This window comes from Lipophrys pholis, assembly GCF_963383615.2.
Source record: "Lipophrys pholis genome assembly, chromosome: 17".
In the NCBI taxonomy this organism is placed as follows: domain Eukaryota; kingdom Metazoa; phylum Chordata; class Actinopteri; order Blenniiformes; family Blenniidae; genus Lipophrys; species Lipophrys pholis.
The window spans coordinates 10,386,002-10,406,661 of NC_137643.1; the positions used below are offsets into that span (position 1 = coordinate 10,386,002).

General features: G+C 44.2%; 2 protein-coding genes across 7 annotated transcripts; both read right to left on the minus strand.

Annotated features, from left to right (window-relative positions):
* Window positions 1–32: 32 nt before the first annotated feature.
* Window positions 33–10,117, minus strand: sesn2 (sestrin 2). 5 transcript variants are annotated; one of them, XM_080484649.1, is made up of 12 exons: window positions 8,273–10,117; window positions 7,293–7,358; window positions 7,147–7,197; window positions 6,328–6,516; window positions 4,643–4,825; window positions 3,582–3,800; window positions 3,301–3,439; window positions 3,100–3,215; window positions 2,911–2,994; window positions 1,225–1,331; window positions 865–1,009; window positions 49–603 (listed from the first exon to the last, which is right to left on the minus strand). In XM_080484649.1, the coding sequence occupies exons 1-12, from the start codon at window positions 8,585–8,587 to the stop codon at window positions 517–519; spliced, it is 1,701 nt and encodes a 566-aa protein (XP_080340775.1). In that variant the 5' UTR covers window positions 8,588–10,117; the 3' UTR covers window positions 49–516. The 5 variants fall into 5 exon arrangements, with proteins under 5 accessions (XP_080340776.1, XP_080340775.1, XP_080340774.1 ...); XM_080484648.1 differs by having other exon boundaries at window positions 7,132–7,197; XM_080484651.1 differs by lacking the exon at window positions 8,273–10,117 and adding an exon at window positions 7,884–7,992 and having other exon boundaries at window positions 7,132–7,197.
* Window positions 10,118–10,228: 111 nt separating this feature from the next.
* Window positions 10,229–15,382, minus strand: matn1 (matrilin 1). 2 transcript variants are annotated; one of them, XM_080484653.1, is made up of 10 exons: window positions 15,184–15,382; window positions 13,641–13,825; window positions 13,380–13,544; window positions 13,069–13,291; window positions 12,116–12,238; window positions 11,838–12,010; window positions 11,520–11,751; window positions 11,278–11,430; window positions 11,117–11,197; window positions 10,229–11,007 (listed from the first exon to the last, which is right to left on the minus strand). In XM_080484653.1, the coding sequence occupies exons 1-10, from the start codon at window positions 15,269–15,271 to the stop codon at window positions 10,958–10,960; spliced, it is 1,473 nt and encodes a 490-aa protein (XP_080340779.1). In that variant the 5' UTR covers window positions 15,272–15,382; the 3' UTR covers window positions 10,229–10,957. The 2 variants fall into 2 exon arrangements, with proteins under 2 accessions (XP_080340779.1, XP_080340780.1); XM_080484654.1 differs by lacking the exon at window positions 12,116–12,238 and having other exon boundaries at window positions 15,184–15,370.
* Between the last annotated feature and the right edge of the window lie 5,278 nt (window positions 15,383–20,660).

The window sequence follows — 20,660 nt, forward strand, 5'->3', positions numbered from 1 at the left end:
AGTTCGTGTAATTCAATTCTTCACACAAACGCACAGCCGTTTGATTTTAATAGCAAAGTAACCCTTTATTGTTTAAAAAAAATACACATTTCGTCATGTTTGATCTCAGCCTCCGTGTGCCGCCGACACTGGATCACGGAGGCTTGAGCTGTAGTGGTACGTGGCCGGTATTCGTCAATGAACAACAAAAACAATCAGCAATCATGATGATGATTCAGCTACATCGGATCTTAGTCAGTAGCTGGCATGTGAATATGTCTGAGAGGCTGAATGATGTGCAAGATATTCAGAACAACACTCGAGGCGCAAAACAAAAAAAACGGATACACTTCAGTGCAAAAGAGGTACATTTAAATATACAATATCCCAGTCACGAAGCAGCATCAAAACATTAACACTGAAAGATATGATCTGCCTATACAAACATTCACTGTAGTGTCTGTGTGTGTGTAATATTGGACTGTGGTGTATCACAGCTGGCTCAGCATTTGCAAAAACAAAAAGAGTACGAGCGCGTCATCTCATGTAATGTGTGATGGCTCGCAGGGTGTAAAGAAGGGCAGCCTGTAGCCGGGCTTCCATCACTATTATGTTTGCATGAACCTGTGAGAGGGGGAGGGAGGGGAAAAAAAAAATAAGCCTGTTATTACCTTCAGGTCACTGGGTGACACACTTTCAAGTTCTGTCCATAACACTTCCTTCTGTGATGACATTTTAAAAGGAAGCAAAAGAAAGGACACGGCGAAATGCCAAATGCTTCGTACGTCGAGGAAGAAGGTACCGGAGAGAGGCGACATGTTAAAATGTCAAATGATTTGTGGCTGAAGAGGCCGGGGCAGGCCGCTCGTTTGAACCCATTCATACCTTTTCAGAGTGCCTGAAGTGTCTCCAGAAGGTGTGGTAGATGCGAGCCGTGGTCTGCTCGGGATGACAGGCCATGGTTTTAACAAATACCTTCAGAGAGCGCTCCAACAACACATTCACGCTGCCGTAGTCGTAATCGTCATAGCTGTCAGGGCAGAGCGGCGAGAGACGTTTATAGCAACACAGGCTTTTTTGATATCACTTGGATATATTTGAGTACAAAAAAAAAAAAAAAAGATTGTTTTCATCTCTACTTTATAGTGTTTTGTATAATCTGCTGCTGACTGATGTGTTTTACCACAAACATTCCATAGTATTTCATATAATAGCAGTTAGGGTGTAGAAACCTTGAGTACTGACCGGATGCCGTAGAGGCAGTGGATATAGTTCCACAGAGCTTTTCTCAGAGTGAGAGTGTCCACACCTTCGTGCATGGCCATCCGGTGGTACGTCAAGTTGCTCACGACCTGCAATGATAATTTCATCCATTTTTCTCCACACACAGCAACAGCAGTGACGCCAAAGAGTAAACTCGTCTTGTTTTGAGGACTTCAAAACCTGTTTGTTCTCTCCATTATAAGCACAGTGGTGCCGTTGTTGTGCTGCGTAGGTAACAGACGACTATTCATCTTCATGCCACAGTCCTCACGACCTCCAAGTACAAAACTAAGCCTGCTCTGTATCCTCTGCAGCACGATAAATGTTTATGAGGCACGAGCAATTCAAACAGATTTGCTCCTTTACTCGCTTTCATTAGAATCATTTTTTAAAGATGTTAAAAAAAAAAGTCATTGATTTCACAGAGAAAGAAAAGAAAAACTGTTGTTCTACTTTGAACGTCGAGCCAACACCTATTTGTTTACCTGACACCGAGCAGAACTCCACCTGTATGGCAGGTCGACTATATTTCTCTTGAAACTAATTCAGTATTTACACATGACAGGTTTGACTTAATGGGAAGGATAAAATAAAATAAAAAAAACTGGTGTGACTGTTATTGTGTTACTGTGTATTTGCAGACGTGTGAGGATGCTGCAATCTGAACCTTGGTGTGCAGACACACAGAGTTCAAAGTGCACTGCAAGTACGGCCCAGACATGAGATCATTCGGAGAATTTATCAGAAATGTTAAAACATTAAAAAGTGTCGTTGAGTAGCTTAAAATAAAAAACACTATGAAAATGTAATCTAATTTTAATAACAATAAACAATAAACTGAGTATGAAACAAAAGTCTTTTAATGCGAAAGTCTCTGAAAAAAAAAAAAAAAAGGTCAGTCCGTAAAAACAGCAACATTGAATATGATGATTTCACTGCCATGTGCTCCATGGTGAAAAAAAAAATCATATAGATGGAAACATGGAGAAAAAGGTCTATTGTAGCCTTTGAACTGAAGAGACGAGGGACTATTTGGTCGGGTATCACTGCACAGTCCCTCTGATGTGGCAGCATTAGTGAATATGGTGCGGGCAGCTCGAGAGGCCTCGGCCAGTCACAGCAGAACATAGATAATGCATCCTGATTAGATATTTGCTCGTCTGCTGGAGCCGCAGAGACCATCGCTCCTGCAAAAGGTCACGATGAATCTGGCTGCTGATTTGGTGGCGTTGTTCTCCTTCAAAAGGCGAAAGCTGAAAACCAGCTGGAGCTTTCAGAACAACTCTTTCAAAACACGACCCGGAGCAATTTTTTATTTATTTTTTTTTTACTTTAAATATCAGATTTTCTATGTTCAATTATGTTTTGTATTTACATTTCAAACATCTTATCCTTTGATGACTTTTGAGTTTTACGGTACCAAATCGTTCTTGTGCATCAGCTGCTGTCTTTTCTATGTGAAAAGCTCAGAGTGAGCTCGCACCAGAAAACCACGAGAGCACTTGGTGTGAATGTTGTGAAGGGAAGTTCCTCTCGAGTGTAAACCCGGCCCTAGTTTCGGCTGCTACGGCGAGTGTCACTCGCTCAGACTCACTGAAGCAGGCGGACCCGTTGCTCACACATGCAGTTTTTAGCAATACTCTCGTAACGGAGGAGACGTGGGAGTACCTGGAACTTCTCATCCAGGAGTTGGCCCATGTCTGGCAGCAGCCTGTTGACCAGAGAGAAGCCGTGATCCTCCCATGAATAGTCCTGAAATCAAACGCCAACAGTGACATCATCAACAGTCCGGACAAATAAAAAAATAAATAAATGGCCGAGCATGCTGTGATGCAAAATCAAAATGCTCCAGCCTACCTGTGCTCGCATGGTGGGCGGCGCCTGCTCGCCCCTGGGGGCAAAGTCTTCGTATCTGAACTCTGGTTCCTCCACGAGACACAGCACCAGGTCAGGTGGAGCGCCGCGCACCACCGCTGCGCAAACACAACAGGGGAGAAAACACAGAGTCAACACAAGTCGAGACGTGATGCAGAGGTAAACAAGCGTTTATCCTCCTACCCGTGGGGATGCTCTCACTCCGCTCCCTTTCAAAGCGAGTAACCATTTCCTCCTGCGTACACTCTTCCTCCTCCTGCTGCTGCTGCAGCTCCACCATCCTCTTCATCAGCACCTCCACCTCCATCGCTCCGTCACCCAGCTGCAGAGGAGGAAGTCTTGCATAAAACCCTAATGTGTCAACACTGAGACGAGCAGCTGTTGCTGAACCGGTGCGTCCAGTAAAACAAAGCAGGGTTTCCCCAACAACTATTTCCCTCCTGCGATCGGAGCGGCGGCCTCACCTCCTGCCTGCCGTCCTCCTGAGCAGGGCTGTGAGGGCTGGGGGGAACGTGGCCGGGCGACGGGGGCTGGAAGGTGTGGCCCCCGACGTGGTCAGGCTCCGGGTTTAGACCGCAGCCCCACACGAAGGAGCACAGCGAGTGAGCGTGCGCCATCAGGACCACGGCGTGTATCAGCTCGGCGAGCGACCAGCGAGGCTCCGCTCCGGGACACACCAGCTCCTGCAGGGCAGAGAGCCACGCGCAGGGAGACAAGCGAATATGTAAACACTTGAGCAGAGCTTTGGTCGTCTTCTTTAGTCGATTACCGATTTTTATCCACAACTTTTTAAAAATCTGGATTTTTAATTTCAAGTTCACATTTATTGCCATATGCAATCCAGGACAATGTAACATTAGACCCTAAACAGGATAATTAAAAGAAAAAAAAACCTCATTATGATCTTTTCATTTGTCATTTTCTTATTAGATCTTGAGACTGACGTGGACAAACCAACTGCTGCTGAGTGTTACAAAAAAAAAGGAAACAGTCCTGAGTACTCTCCAGCTAACATCTCCAAAGGTTTATTCCTGACCTGCAGCAACAAATCCTAATGAGTCGATTAAAGCCTAATGACTTAAAGAACTTCTCACACAAACATGTGCAAACCAGGGCACATGCTCCAACGGTATTTTTAAATGAAGATCAGCATGCGAATTCTAAGAACAATGTGATCTTTACAAAGGGAAATTCAGGTTGTTGCCTCCAATTGCATCTCTAATTGTTAAAAGATATTGTGTTCTGTTACCTTTCTGATCCAGCATGAGGTTCATTCATGATCTTATTTAATACAATTCAAACTATGTAAACCAGAAATGGTGTAAAATGATGTCAGAATCATTGATTTACTGGTTAAACCACTAAAAGTCTACTACGCAGGGAGCAGCGACTGAGTCAGCAAGTGATTTTTGGATGCAAGTCGGAAATTTTAATTAGCTCGCTATGATGCGACGTGACACGATACGAGCGGAAAGCGAGTTTGGAGTGAGCGAGGCACGGGAATGGAGTGGGTGTGGAGTCTGACCTGGATGTGCTGCTGTGTAATTAGCCAGGGTCTGTGTGCCAGCAGCTTGTTGAGTGTTTGGAGGCTGCGGAGTTTGGTGGGCGCGCGCTCCAGGCCGCTCAGCCAGCTCTCCTCGCCGCCGGCCTCCAGGAAGCCGGCGCTGTGCTGCTGCACCAGGTACGAGCAGTGGTGTCGAGCTGCAGCCTGCCAAAGCACCAGGAGAAGTCAGCTATGAGCACGCCTTCTATTCGAACACAAAGCTCTAATCGCAGATCTGCGAGTAACAGATAAATACATAAAGGCTGCCTCGCCTCATAAATATCAAGCGCACAGAGGTTAAAGCGGCACAAGATGAACTGGTGCAGGCCGATTCTGAGGAAAGCATATTTAAAGTGACAGGGGCCTCTAATGCGATGAGAGCCACTAAATGTTTATGTGCCAAGTCACTAATAGACTTTTGGAACATCTCTAAGAGGTTTGCTATGATACAGTGGACAAATATGTCCACTGTTTTTTCCTTTAAATCACCAAAATATATTTTTTCAAATTATGTAAGTGTGACAAAAGACCGAGTTAAAGCAGAATTACACCCCTAAATGTACTTTACTGAAATGTTTACCGTGGTCTTTTCAGTTATTGGTCAGGGAGCAAGAGACAATGTGAATCCATCCCATTTATAAAAATAAGATTAAAATATTAGAATACATTGCTATATTATAGACATTTTCAATACAGATTTAATGTTATACTGTATTAAATAAAGTACTAAAAAAACACAGCAGCCTTTAGTTTTTTACGGAAATGTATATCTTAAAGCATCGTGCTTACCATTCTCGGAAAGAAAGGTAGGGATCAGAATAAATGTAATAAAAGGCAAAGCATAGTCACATCCGGCAGAAGATTAGTCGGTAAAATGCCTTTTCATTAAGGTGACACACAGTAAACATTCGTATTTATTTGTTTGATAACTGAAAAAAAAAAAAAAACGGAAGAGCTGTGGAATATTTTGGTAGATGAGCAGTGTTATATTACTAAAACTGCCACACAAGCAGTCAAATGCCTTTATCTAGCAGGACTATAAAAGCTGAAAACTAAACTTTACAGCAATAACAACTGTCTATTAAAAGACTATTAATAAATGTGTCAACAAAGCACTGTGCTCCTCTGATCACATGAATAAAGAGAAATAACAGCGGCACAGTCATCAGCTGTTGTGTGTACCTCTTCATCTGACAGAAAAACAAATATATGCAATTTGAAATAAACTAAAGAGTCAAAGGAGAACTCGACCCGAGTGTACAACCTCAATAAGTCAACTCTTCACATCAAAGCAGAAGTATCAAAGGTTGCAGCACTTTGTGCCAGGAAGTAAAAGACCAAAGCGACTGCCGTCTCATCTGTTCATAGTAAAGGATGAAGATAAATATTAATTTGATTCTTTTGTACTCATCCATTCCAATAATGATGGAGTGTGTATGGATCCACAGAACCGAGGGACAAGCAATAAACCTTCCAGTGCAATACATTAATCGTTGTAATAATATCAAGCGTCAGTTCCACATTAGGTATCGTTTTCCATTTAGTTTATTAACTCAGCTCAGAGGCACAGGAAAGAAAAAACAACAACAATTAACTTGTACTAAACAGGTGTAGATGAAGGGCGGACGGATACGAGATGTGCTCAACAGTTAACAGATATTTCTTACCATGACAGCAATGTAATGTCTCCAGTGACGGGGCAAGGGGCCGTCCAGCTCCAGCAAAGCATGCTGGGTCTTCAGGAAGCAGCTGAGATAGGCAGGATGCAGCGCCATCACCATGGTGATATGATCCACCCGGCCCAGGGAGAGAAAAGACTCGATGAGGATGTCCTGATTCGGCCCATCTTTCAAGACCTGGAGTGGAAGAAAAAGCAAAAAACTATAAGTTAATGTTTGATTTGAGTCCCTGTCAACAAAACTAAATTTGTTTAAGAAAACACTTTGTCGTTAAGTTGTAAATAAGCAGCCACACGAAGCTGGAGATTTCCACAGCTGAGAGAACGCTCAACTTTCTCCTGTGGAAAATTTAGCGCGAGTCAAATATAAAACAAGCATCAGTCATCGGCTCTGGCAACATAGTTCTGGTATTGCAGCTCCTGAACGCTGAAGCAATGCGCCGCAGTGTTACAGCAGACTCGCTGCTCGTAGCATGGCCATGTAAGGTCGGAGGAATGTTTACTGAGCTGTACAAAAGTCACCGGAAAAAAGGAAGATTCCATCGTGTCGAGGAAATACAAATATGAAGTTGAATAAAGCCTTAGACCGACTGAAAAAACGTGCAAAACGTACATTCCAGCAGTGAGTCAAGTTTGTAGTTTTCATGTGCTTCTTCAAATCGCATTTCTACAATCTTGTTTCATAAGCAACAGGCAACATAGTCATGCATTCAAAGATTTATCTGTTGATATGAAAAAGGACCTGCAACAAATCATGCAATAGCTATGATTAGAAAGGACAGCTGCGTATCACCTTATGACACTGTACCTCTAATGTGGGGGCACTTTTGATGGAAAGGGGTGAAACATGTTGCACCTCCTTTTGAAGGAAAAAAAATAAAATAAAAACTCTTGCCAGTTAATAATTTGTTGATTTCCAAACCAAACACATCAGGTAATACCGCACTTGTTTACCTCTTTAGCAGGGATAAAGGCACTGGGGCCGGTGGCCAAGGCCCGAGGTACTTCAACTCCCTGTTCCTAGAGTGAAAGAGAGGAGATTGAAAACACAGAAATCAGCCAACAACAATTAACTACTTTATTGAAGTGTGAGATCATTAGTTATACAAGTCGCATTTCCATATATTTAATGTGAGCCACGCAAAGTATTGTGAGTTGACAAATAAGACTAAATAAAATCAGTAGGGATGAGATGAAGTTAGACCATGAACAAGTTGGACAATAATTAATAGCCAAGGTCTCTAAAATTGGATCTAAATGGTCTTAAAAAAAAAAAACCACAAGGTTGTAAATGAGTGGTGCAATCTTAATTAAACGATAGTGAATGATTAGGAAAGTTAGGACAACCATGTTATCTCGAATATTCCCAGATAAATGAATAATCTGCAGGCAGCCTGAATCCCCTTGAACCTTCCTAGACCGACTTTGACTATTAACAGTTGAGTGTAACCGGAGAGATCCGTTTCATAACACGCAGCCAACGAAATTACAAATGCGTTGTTGTTGTTATTGTTTTTCTTAAGTCGATCGATGCGTGAAACTCACCGACATCAGAGGAGCGACAGCTGCAAGCTGCAGCTTGTATTATCCGAGAAATTAAATAAAATAGGAGCGTAGCACCGGGGTGCAGCTTTATTTGAGCCGGTTGCGTGGGGGGCAGCGAGCCTGTCAGGGGGGGGGTGTGTCTGCTATGTGATCAGGGCTCCGGGAGGGGGCGTGTCCCGGCCGGCCTGCCTGCCTGTTTGTGCACACAGCCACTCAGTCTTGCATCACCTCCAGTTACCGTCTGATGAAATCTCCAGCAGCGAGGGGGCAATAACAATAATAAACACCCGCTGATAACCGGCCACAGTCAGCTGGGAGTCTCAATAATCCAATACTGTAAATAAATGGTTGCAAGTGAATTAGCAATTAAACATCAAGTTCCTCCTTACCTGTGCGGTCCGGAGCAGCTTAGCAGCCCTCTCCCGGACCTCCTGCAGCGGACACGACTTGGACAGTCGCAGCAGGTGGAGCAGAGTGTGTCTGCTCATCCGGGCCGAACCGGGTCGGTCCAGGTTCAAGCAAGCCTCGACCCCGAGGCTGAGCTCCTCCAGAGCCGCGGTCCGCTCCTCCTCGTCCCTGCTACACAGCCGGGAGAAGTTCTTCACCGCCGCCCCGGCGTCGGGCTCACACTCGGAGTCGTGCCGACCCGAGCGTCCAGAACCGGAGCCATGTCCCGGGACGACCGGTGCGGGATTACTGGCCATGTCTGCAGCCGCCGGTGTTACGTGTCGTTTGGTTGCTGAGCTAGCTGAAGTGGTGACCTGACGCTAACCGTTAGCCTGACGCAAACATCAGGGGTTTTCCTCGCGGCTTAAAAATCTCCAGGTGTCTCTGACTGCGCAATTATCCGTCCCAATAATCATTAACACCCTCGGACCACCTTCCACTGCCAGCACGCACTGCACCGTCTCATGGTCCGGCCACCGGCACCGGAGAGACCGCCTGTCGCCGGGTGGCTCGCTCGGCTCGTTCAGCCGCTGCGAGCAGATGCTGCAAAGTGCTTTTCCGCGGCGGCTGTCCCCCGCAAACTCTGACAGGAGGTGGGTTAGGAGCGGACTGGACGCAGCGGTCGCAGAGCAGCCCGATATGAACTTAAAATCAACCAACGGGAACCAACGAGAAGAGTTTATGCAGATTTCAGTCGCTGCTCCGCTTCATGTCTCTTCCTGCCTTCAGAGTGACGTCACAGTGACGCGCACAAAATTTCCACTGAATGAGCTCGAGGCAGTCTTGTTGCATTATTTATACACTTTCGTTTCTTTATCTTTAACTATTGTCACTTTAACACTTTATCTTCTCATCCGGTGGAAACAAACAATAAAACAAGTGCGCTCGAGGAAAGGTCAGTGAATGTTTTCTTTTTTCTTCTGCATGGAAGTTATTGGCATAGAACAGTGTGTTTACCCTGACACAACACACCTAGAGTAATTTACATCTTCACAAAATACAGACATTAAACGTGTGTTGAGTTGTACAAAATAAAGGAACACTCAAGTAAAATTTCGATTAAACAGCAAACGTATTCAAATGAGAACTGAGTTTAAAGAAGAATCTCTCAAGAAACATTGGTGAAATATGTCTCACATGGCTTTCCAGCAACACCGGCAGGGTTTTAGAGATTGTCTGAATGAATGCATGTTTCTAAATTGTTTAGGATATTTTAGGTCAAGCACATCTTGTGAGTCAATGCAGATCAGATCACAGTTTGAGTGCTTCATGCATTTTGGAACATTGAAAATAGTAAAGTCTATGGATTTTGACATGGGAGGAACATGTAGCACATCTGCAGTTTGGGGAAACGCTAAAATGTTTGAGAATAATTTACACATTCTCTGAGTTATGATTTCTATCTTTGCTGATGTGGAGTCACTCTGGGTCCAGGTCACCACTTTAGAAGCTACAGCAAACAGGAATCCCTCCACCACGTGGGCCATACATTGCAGGATTATAATTAGTTGCTTAAAAAAGCAAATAACTGTCTGTACACTAGTGGCTTAAACCACATATTGCTCATAAGTGGATCTAATTAACTCCTGCATGTTAAATTAGACTGTGTAGTTATGATTAAATTGGTGATGAAACCTGTGGATTTACCAGAACTGAAAGGACTGTGTTGAATTTAGCTCATACAAAAAAAGAAGCCATCTATATATGTTAGTACTACTAGAGCCAGGTTTAATTTTGTACCCGATATCATCAGTACATATATGTTTAATAACTTTTTACATGGTATTTTCATTTGTAAGAGAATAGTCAAACCAACTCGCCCCTTTGGTCCTCGGAGTCCATGTTTGGGAGCTTTGATAAAAGGACCTTCTCACCCTAATATATCAAAATAAAGGAAACTGGATGTCTCTGTGATTCTTTGTTGGTGTGTACATTTGTGCATTTAATCTTTATATATTATATAAGAGTTTCACATTCTTATGTTTACTTCCTGAAACACCTTTATTTAGGAAAATAAAACACATCAACGGTGAATTCTTATTATCAGACATACATCTTATATTAATTTACCTGCACATATGTAGATCATATATAATGATTGATAGCTTTTCGTGAGCATAGGAGAAGAAGGTCAAAGTTGGTAAGAGAAAGACGATGACATTGACACAGAAACAGACAAACAAGTGAAGGTGATGTGCTGCTCCATCTGTCATGACGAGACACGGACCCTCTGGAGTTTCAGAAACTTCAGTATTGCCATAGCAACAAAGAAAACCCCTTCAATGTACCATCACCGTTTCCCTATGAGGGAAGACTTTTATTAACACACAGGCTGGCTTTGGAGGATGACCTTTGGAGCACGCACACAGATAAACACACACACACACACACAAAGGCATGGTCCTCATGGCGACCTGCGCTTCGTGTCCCAGAGGAGGTTCGGCCGAGAGAGGAGGAGACAGCAGGTGGTTTGGGAGTGCTCAAGGTGCAAGCAGAGGTCCGGGTTCGCACACACATGGGCCCCTCTTCAATATCTTACCAGAAGTAAACAAAAGTGTGTGTGGGGTTGTTTACGTGTTTTGATGGGTGGGTGTGAAGATGTTCAGTGGAGAGTGGGATGCGACACCTCAGACGATTTTGTTCTCCAGCAAGGCAATCCTCTTCGACATGCTCTCTAGTGAGCTTTTGTTAAGGACAGAAACGCTCGAAACATAAAATAAGACAAAGAACATGAAACACCTTCCTGTACTGTATTGTGAAATCGCTTCACCCATCGTAAAGGATATATTTTTTCGTTAGCGCCTGTAGGGCATCTTCTACTTTCTTTTGGAACTTAACAAGGGAGTCACATTCACAGGGGTCCTCCTCTGTGGGATCAGAGAGCACAAGATCAAAAAAACAATAATGCAAGTTTCCATGATATGCATCTTAACCAGAAATCTCTGACCTTGGCAGATATTAATCTGCAGTTTCTTGGCGATCTGGGTCATAGCCTTGAAGTCAGCGGTGTAGAAGTAATGCTCTCCAGTTGGCACAGAGGCAATCTCCTTCAGTTCATCCTCAACTGCGTTTCCCACTCCAACAGCATACATCTTGAAGCCTTGAATGGACAGGTGTCATGTGACTGGAATAAACAACTGGCAGTTGCCGCACTCGTGGAGCATGATGTCACCTTTTCTCTTGCCCTACCGTTTTCCTTGGCCTTCTTGGCTGCATCTCCGATGTAGTCCTGGCTGCGTCCGTCAGTGAACACAATGCCCACCTTTACGACTCCAGGCCTGGCACCCTGAGCAACGCTGAAGCTGTTGTCTGACAGGTAACGGAGCGCCTGGCCTGTCATGGTCCCCTTCTCCATGTAGGCCATCTTTTTCACAGCATCTTTCAGGTCTTTCTTGTTGTTGTAGCGGCCCAGGGGAAACTCCTGCAGAGAGAAAAACATAAGCATATGAAGGCAGGGGGAAAAAAAAAAGTTATGTATTTTACTGTTACCATGAATAAGAATCCTACTTGTTTGACTGAGCTGGAGTACTGAACCAGTCCGACATGAGCCTTGCTGTCAGACACATCCAGTTTGTCAATGATCTGATTTATCCACTTCTTAACCAGCTCAAAGTTCTCAGGGCGCACGCTCTTGGAGCCATCGATCAGGAACACCACATCCGTCGCAGAGTTGCTGCAAGCTGATTGCATCACAAACAGACACGCAAACGTTGAACCGTGTGAATGTGGCGGCACTGTAACCGTGCTGCTTGGACGAATACCTCCAGACACACACACACACTCACCACTGCAACTGCGACCATCATCCATGAGGGTAAAGCCATCTTTGCAGGCACACTTGTATGATCCTGGGGTGCTGATGCATACCTGCGCACAGTCGTGATCCCCAGTGGCACACAGGTCCGACACTGTGTGTGTGCGTGTATGCCGAGCACACACACGTACACACAGTGCACGCAGAGGGGGGATGGAGTTAGGAGAAGAAATGAAATGTCAGTTTGAAAAAGATTTGCATTGATTTTTTTAATGATCCACTGTGATCGGCAAGAGGCGTCGGCCATTTTGAAAAGTGTGTGGATGAAGCATGAACCCAGTGGATCCTTAAAATGAACAGGTGGAAAAGATTGGAGTGGCCTCAATTCAAGAATATCTGATTAGTTCTTGGTTCCCGTCTCATATGCAGGCTCGTCCAAGAACAATCCAACACCGTGACCATGCAGCTTTGCCCTCCGATGAAACGTCTGCAGTGAGACTGGCTGCTGCAAAGCAGGACAGCAGTCGCAACTGCCGTAGACTGCAAACGCCGAAGGGCATTACTAATTAGGGGTTTAATGATTGTCACTAATGGATCGGTAATTACAGACAGATCAGTCTCGCCCCTCGGTTATGTGAGAGCTGAGTGAGGAATAGGAGCAACTCTCGTTCCAAGATGTTGTTTCAGCCCTAATATCCTCATGCACAGGAAATTTTAAACAAAGTCTGGGCGACTGAACGGATGTACAGACTGGGGATGAGGACAAAAGGGAGGGAACAATGTATTGGAATGAAAGGTATGACAGCCCTGACACCTTACCCTCAGTATAGGGTTGCCAGCAGATAGCACTCTCCAAAGGGATGAAGGTCACCATGACCTTTTGTTTTTTCAAACACCCCATAATAAGCCCATATCCTCCTGCTGCCTCTTTTCACTTTAAAACAGAGACGATATTCCTAACCTTCCCCTCCTGTCCCCTCTTACCACAGAAGGCCTCCTGGAACTTCTTGGTGAGCTTCTCGATCACACTGTAGCTCTCCACGTAGTCCACATGGTCATCCAGTGGGTCGCTGGCCATCTGCTTCAGAGTGCTCATGTCCACGCGTCCAACACCGATGGCAAAAATCTCAATGCCGGCATCTCGTGCACGCTGAGCCACATCTTTCACGCTGTCCTGGGGACGCCCGTCTGTCACGATAATGGCTACCTGCGACAGCAGAGGTACAATCGAGAGTGATAATGCGGATTGTGGGATGAGAGGAACCGTATGTGTGAACACTTAATGTGCACCGGACCTTGCTGATATCGGGAGATTTGGCACGAGCGCCCTCGGCATCACTGAAAGCGACGTTCAAGGCAAACTGGATGGCCAGACCAGTCATTGTTCCAGTGGACAGGGGCTCGATTTTTGTCACAGCCTTCACCAACCCAGCTTTGGTGCGGTGAGTCTTCAGAGAAACCTGCATAGGAAAGCACAGTGGGCAAGAATTTGTGTTCGAAGTTGGTTTTTCAAAAAGATCTAAAAGCTCTGGCAGTTGGAAGTTGTGTATGTGTACCTCGTTTTTGACCCGGCTGGCATAGTTAACGACTCCCACGCGAGTGGCATTGGGTCCGACGTCCAGCCCCTCGATGACTTTTGCGAGGAAGACCTTTACTTGCTCAAACTCCGAGGGGCGAACGCTGCGGCTGCTGTCGATGATGAACACGAGGTCTGTGGGACGGGTTTTGCACAAACCCGCAGCTGCACACGGAGAGAAAAGTTAGTCCGGAACATTTTCTTAATAGTTCCTAAACACTTAATCCTCTTTTCCTGAAATGTTGAATGGAGTTGAATACAAGCTGAGAATATTAATGGGAGGAGCACGAAGGGACAGTGGAGGCACTGAGAGGAGAGAGGGAGGGCAGAGGTGAAGTGATGGAGGCTGGTGAGACGTATATGAGAGGAAGTGGGCGGGAACAGAAAAACAGGATGCAAAGAGGCAACGGGAGGAGAGCGGGAGAGAGGTGGAGGCTGAGATGCAGAGGGGCTCAGCCAGAAAAACATAGGTGGAGGACAAAAAGGATCCGATAACCTTCTTTAAAAATATTTAAATAACGTCTTGCATAAATATATTGATGAAGTGTTATTAGATCACCAACTGGGCAATTACATTGAACTCAGGTGGACCATGAGATTAGAATTCCTTTCAAGATTTGAAAAGGGCAGAACATCAGGTATTTTACGATTAAAATAATACTGAATCTTTTGATGAATACATTCTAAATGATGAGCTGAAAATCTGAATAAGCGTTTCATATGATTTAAAAAAATTTGATATAATTTTTGTGACATTGATCATTCAGGTGATACACAGAAACCTGACGAGGTTCAACATTTCTGGTTGACTAACTGAGGCTCAATAACACTTTGTGGGTCTGATAATAAAACTGATCTCCCTTCTCACCCTTCACCTCTCTCCCTCCATCCAGTTTTGTTTTAATCTTACTTTTAAATCTCCCAAACATCTTCAACCAACAACACACACACACACACACCTATCATACATACATATACACACACCACATGCAACTGTCCTGAAATTTGATTTTTAAGCTTTGTACATTCACTCAACCAGAAGGATGATTGACAGTAAATGATGACGGCTTACACATTTCCAATCAAGAAAATCACACAAATTAAATATAAAGTCCTACTCTTTTGTTAAACGAATTATCTAAACTATATTAATCTGTCCCAGTATCACAGCAACTGTATAAGCATTTATGCATTTTTGTTTGGTTATGATGTTATTTTTGAGTTTTTGTGCTCAAACGTTAACAGGCGTTCACCAACATGAGCGAAAAACCAAAAATGTTGCTTAAGAGATCATAGCTAATGTTTACAACTTTGCTGACTAAGCAAATGGACCTTCAGAAAACTGCTGCTCTGAGATGAAACGTGAGCCTATTTTTTTTTTGTACTAATATGCTGTCTAAGGTAAGGTCAAAGTTCAACTACAGGGATTAGGAGATCAGTGTGCGATGCACTACACCATCAGCATCCCTCTGCTCAACACCTGCAGTTAGTCAAAAATGGAGGTTAAAGGTCATCATCCTTACCCATTGCTGCAGCTGTGCGGACGTCTAGAGTGGCTTGAGCTCCAATGAAGCCAAGCAGGAGCAGAAAAAACGGCGAGGTAAGCGTCATGGTGACAGCAGGATGGGGGATCTGAGCGCGGCCACAGACGGTCCGAGACTGAGAGGCAGAAAGGAAGCAGAGCAGGGCGAAGGGAGTTCCAGGCGATGGGGACGGCCACAAAGTGAGACCGGGTGACTTTGAGCTGCAGGTTATCAATGCAAGAGCTTCACACACTCAGCCCACAGACAACCCCACCCCCACCCCCCCACCCCACCCGCACTGATGTAGTGCATGTGTGTGTCTGTGGGAAAGAGAGGGAAATACCTGCTCTGGGAGGACCTAAAATTGTGGGCAGGGAAAGACAAACACACCTTGATATGGCTAGGATGGACAGGTAGGCATGTGTGTGTGTGTGTGTGTGCACTCGAGTCCCCGAGTTAGTACAGTACGAGTGTGTGTCTGGCTGGGGGTACAGGAGCGGCTGGGGTTTGGTCAAGCGTGTGCGCCAGCACAGCCGCCCCAGGTTGGATTTGGCCACCGCTCAAATAAACACCAACATGAATTCCTCTTTTCTCCCCGTGTTCCCTCGTATAGCAAACACACATTTATGGTGCGGAAGTGAAGGAGCGCCGCTGTACACAGCCGACAGTGTTCCTGCCACTCCACATGTTGGGTTGTGTGTGTGTGTGTGTGAGCATTTTTGTATAGATTGAAGTATACAAGCCACTTCCTGGCTGTTTAAGTTCAGTTCAGTCCAACTCAATCATGTGTAACATTTCAGATTTTTCTGTCAGTTGCTTGGACATTTTCTTTTTTTACTAGGATCATTTCTTAGGCCGCCTCTCGTTTCAAGAGCAATTTTGACCAAAGAACTTAAGTCATAAATTGGAGGTTCGGATGTCAGAGCAAAAATATAATTACATTTCCTCTTTTCATTCCTTTCCCCGTGCGCTTCCTCATTACTCTCCACTGTCAGGTCAGCCCCGGGCCCCAGTGGAATAAACACAGTAGGAAAACACACTTTCATCAATAAGCTCACATAGACGTCTTTAATCTCCCCATATAGTCCACATACACACCAAACAGAGACCCCTCTTTTACCTTCAACAGCCCGCTCCACCCAACCTGCTCAACTTCACATTCCTCCACAACCCCCCCCCACACACACACACAACCTGAACAAGCCGCAATTGAGGGGGTATGTCTGTGAGGGGGAGAAGGGGAGCTGCTGCTCAGGCTGTTACAGTAACTCCAGAGACACATTTCCCACTGAAAAGGCGGCAAAACCGACTGAACATGTGTGTGATGGCAGTGATGGCAGTGATGGAGGATGAGAAGAGAGGAGATGTTATTCCTGGGCATCATGTCATGTCAGGGAACAGACTTTTTGGCTCACAGGAGAAGACGCAATAGACTCAAAATTCAGATATTTACACAGACATAGTATAGAGATCACACGCACGCACACACACACACACACACACACACACACACACAGGTTATGTAACTTTTTCTGCTTGGCACACCGGACAAACACAAACATAAGCAGGAGGAACTTTACCTCAGTCCATCCAACCAATATGTACGATTTCACAACACACGCTGTCCGTCTCATATCACCCTGTGTTGACGTGTGACTGGAATCAAATGGAAATATAAAAGTGGTGTGTTGAAGCATGGGTATGAAGAGAAATGATCATCAAATATGTCCTCTTCTCAGGGATCTAAAGCCTGGCACATTTCAGTCGTCTCTCGGAGCACATATGTCTGATTCAATTAAGAGTCGCGTCATCAAACTGAGCTTCAGCCTGATATTCACTCATTCATTTGAGCAGGTAGTGGTCACACTTGCGCTGTAGTTCCCTGGTCCACACAAATAATTACTAAAAAAGAGAAACAACTGAACTCTAGAGCGATTCAAGATACGTTCTTGCATACGACTTCCACAACAAAAGCTGTACGCTGCTTTAAGCGAAACACAATGCCTGTTGGGTCTTTGCAAGAGCTAGAAACCCGCCGACAGTCTATAAAGTGTGTGAAAGAGTCAAATCAGGGGCAGGATTTCCCCCCATTATGCACATCATGATAAACTGCACTGTTAACTTACGGCCCATCTAAAGTCTGTCTCACCTGCAGTGTCTCACCAGTGTGCCAGAGTGCAACGGCTGCACTCACACTTCCACAGATGGATGCGTCTCTAAATTGTGCATAAATGTAAATGTGACCGTGTGTAATTATCTGTTTCTCTATATTGGATCTGTGATGGGACTATAACCCTGACCAGGGTTAAACAGGATTTTCCACATAGTCAGCTGGCATCCAGATCATATCCAGAAGGTTAAAACAAATAAATAACTGCCGAGACTAACGGTCACAGAGGGTTTGTAACAAACGTGTATTTTTGTTGATTTTGAATAATAAATCCATAATTCAAATCTACTTTGGAAAAAATATAAGCAACACCTTTAAATCGACTTTTACTGACCACATTGAAGCTATTAATTGTTGATGAAATTGGAACAATTCTTGGTTTTTGTAACCTTGAAATTTAGTTTTAGCTGAGAAAAACTATTGGAGGCAAGTTGAAGATAAAAAAAAACCTTGGCTGCAAGAAAATTGCTTTTTACAAAAACACTACGAAGGGTAAATACATAATATTCTGTCATAAGTCAACTAATCTGCAGATTTTGATCTAGTAATTATCACCATGATTATATAATAAGGCTTTTTTTTTTATTATCTCCTGATTTAATTCACTGGGTATAAATTTACTTCGCTCATAATCTGCCCAGTTATTTTGTTATTCACCTTTTTCTCACACGTACATTTATTGGCTCAACAGAAACCTGATGTGAAGATATGGCATATTTGGTTTTTTAACTGAAATGGGAAATGTTCCTGTAAATCCCTTCTCCCTGCCAATGGTCAAACCACTAAGAAGCTCAGTTTAGAAAATATTCACAATAGTACTGCCAGACCCATTGAGTAAAATTGTAACACAAACAAATTCCCCGGCCTCACTGCATGCCATGAAGACACTTTAAACCAATAGTGCCACTATGAGTGTAAATATTAACAATCAACAAAGTGGGATATTTTATCTCTGTTAAATCTGGATCTTCCACTGTTTGTCCTCATTTTTAAACATGTGAATATGAAGCTTTATTTGTTCTACCCAGTAACCTGTTTTCCCGAGTCACTGACGGTCCCTCTTCCAAGAATCTCAACAAAGTCTGTTAGTCACGTCTTTCATAAACAAACTGAAGATCAACAACTGGAGCTTCTAGTAAATCTGTTTTGGTTTTGTCCTGCCACCAAAGATCACTCTCAAGCTGTTATATCAATAAACTTGATCTACTAATATCAATAAACTTTATCCACTAATAAATACTTTATCCACCAATATCAATAAAGCTCGTTACTCAACTTGAGCATGCAGAGTGAGGTGTTCCGTTACTTTTCCCCCGGCGCTCCGTGTGTGTGCGTGCATACTGTCAGAGCATTTGGAAAAACTGCGAGGATTTCATGTTTGACCACATCCATAAATATTGAAACAAGTTGCCTTTCTTCAAATCTCAGAATACTGAGTCAATATTGACACGGCGAGATCAGGGTGGGGAGAAGCATCCCATACCTGTGCTCCTTCTCTCTCCTTCACACACACACGCACATACGTGCACAAACATACTTAAAGCCAGACACACACTTTGGTCCTCGACGCTGTGCTCAGAGCTCTCTCTGTTCACCCTCACTAGTCCTGGAAAAATTAATTGCAAAGTTAAACCTACATGAAGCTCCCTTCAGTAACACATATGAGAGAGAGAGAGAGAGAGAACACTGATACATGAATACTGAAGGACTCTCAAAAGATGCATTAATAATTAATAGCATATTATCATAAAAGAATTCGTCCCATATTACACCTATGAAACCTAAAATGGACAAAAACACTCTGAATAGAGCTCAGTCTTCATTTCTGAAATGTGCGATGAGTGTGTGTGCCTTTGTCCAAGAGTTTGAGAAATTCCTGCACAGCAAATGAAGTTTTTAATGCAAGTGTGTGTGTTTATGCTGCTCCTCTCCTGCCAACACCAACAGCTCAGTAGCCAGTAAGCAGGAAGAGAGAGGTTCATTAAAAATCCAAATACAGCACTTACATAACCGACAGTTCTGTTCGTCCCAGAACCCCCTGTGCCACAAACACACTCCTCCTTCATCCCCATCTTCTCCTCCCTCCCACGCCTGCTGGCAGAGCCCACCCATCATCCTCTTCTCCTCCTCCCTTAGCAACGGCTCATCTCGGCTCTCCTCCCTTGTTCCCAGACCAACACGACGCCTCCCTCCTCCTCCTCCACCCCCCCCCCCCCTCCTTTATCTGCTCCCTTGGTTCCTGCCACCTCCTCCTCATGCTCATCAAATAGTTCCTTTACTTACTCCCACATCATCCAAGCTTCGCTTCAAACTTTCCATTTCATTCAGCAGGACTACGAACCAGGAATATTAACAAGACTTAAAACGAGAAACTTTTGTGTCACTTGCACTACTGAGAGCAAAAGAAATGACACACTACTCCCAAATGTGGTTTTTGGTCTCAGGAAAATGCCTTCAGCTCTTTTAGAGGCGGGTTTCATACAGGGATTTGCTTTTCACAAGCTCATGTCACTGACTGACATGCATACTAAGGATAAACACAGAGAGAGGACAGTGCAGTAAGCACGTGAACACAGCAGATGGCAACACAGATTAAGGATTTGGGCTGTATCAGTGACTGTCTGGGATCCCGCTACCCCGACTGTCCTTACTCTCCTCGATCCGATTAGCCCGTCACATAACCCGCCTGCTGACGAAGAGGAATAGAACAGCGTCAACTTTAACAGTAGAGATCCCAGCAAGCAGCTGCTCACACATAAGTGCTGAAGTGAGAACTCCACACTGTGACTCAGCAAAAAGTTATTTAATTGTTCAAAATAAATATTTCTTCCTGATGCTGAGGCAACTGGAGCCATTTGACCAGAGATTGTCCTCAAGTTAAATATGAGATGTCGGTCAGTTTTCAGCATTATTAAATGAAATTTAGTGAAAGGATTCAGCTTCAGGTCCATCAACATCAACTAAAAGCAAATATCAGGGAGAGTTTTTGGTCTGTCAAACACTTCTAACACACACATGACAACTTCTTCATTGACATTCTAATTTTCTGCATCATCAGAAATCAAATGGCATTTTTTTCGCCAGCTGGCTGACATTACTGCCGAATTTTCTTCTTGTTCTCATGGGTTCATAAAGGGAATATGTGCAGGGGCCAGTAGTCTGCCTCGGGCCCTGCTCTCTCGTAGTCTCAAAAAACTATTTAACACGAGCAAGACACTTGATTCATACGTCAGTATTTGTACGCTCGGAAAAAACTGCAGCAAGTTCGGCTTTACTACATGTATGCTCTTTTACTTTTTCCATGTTT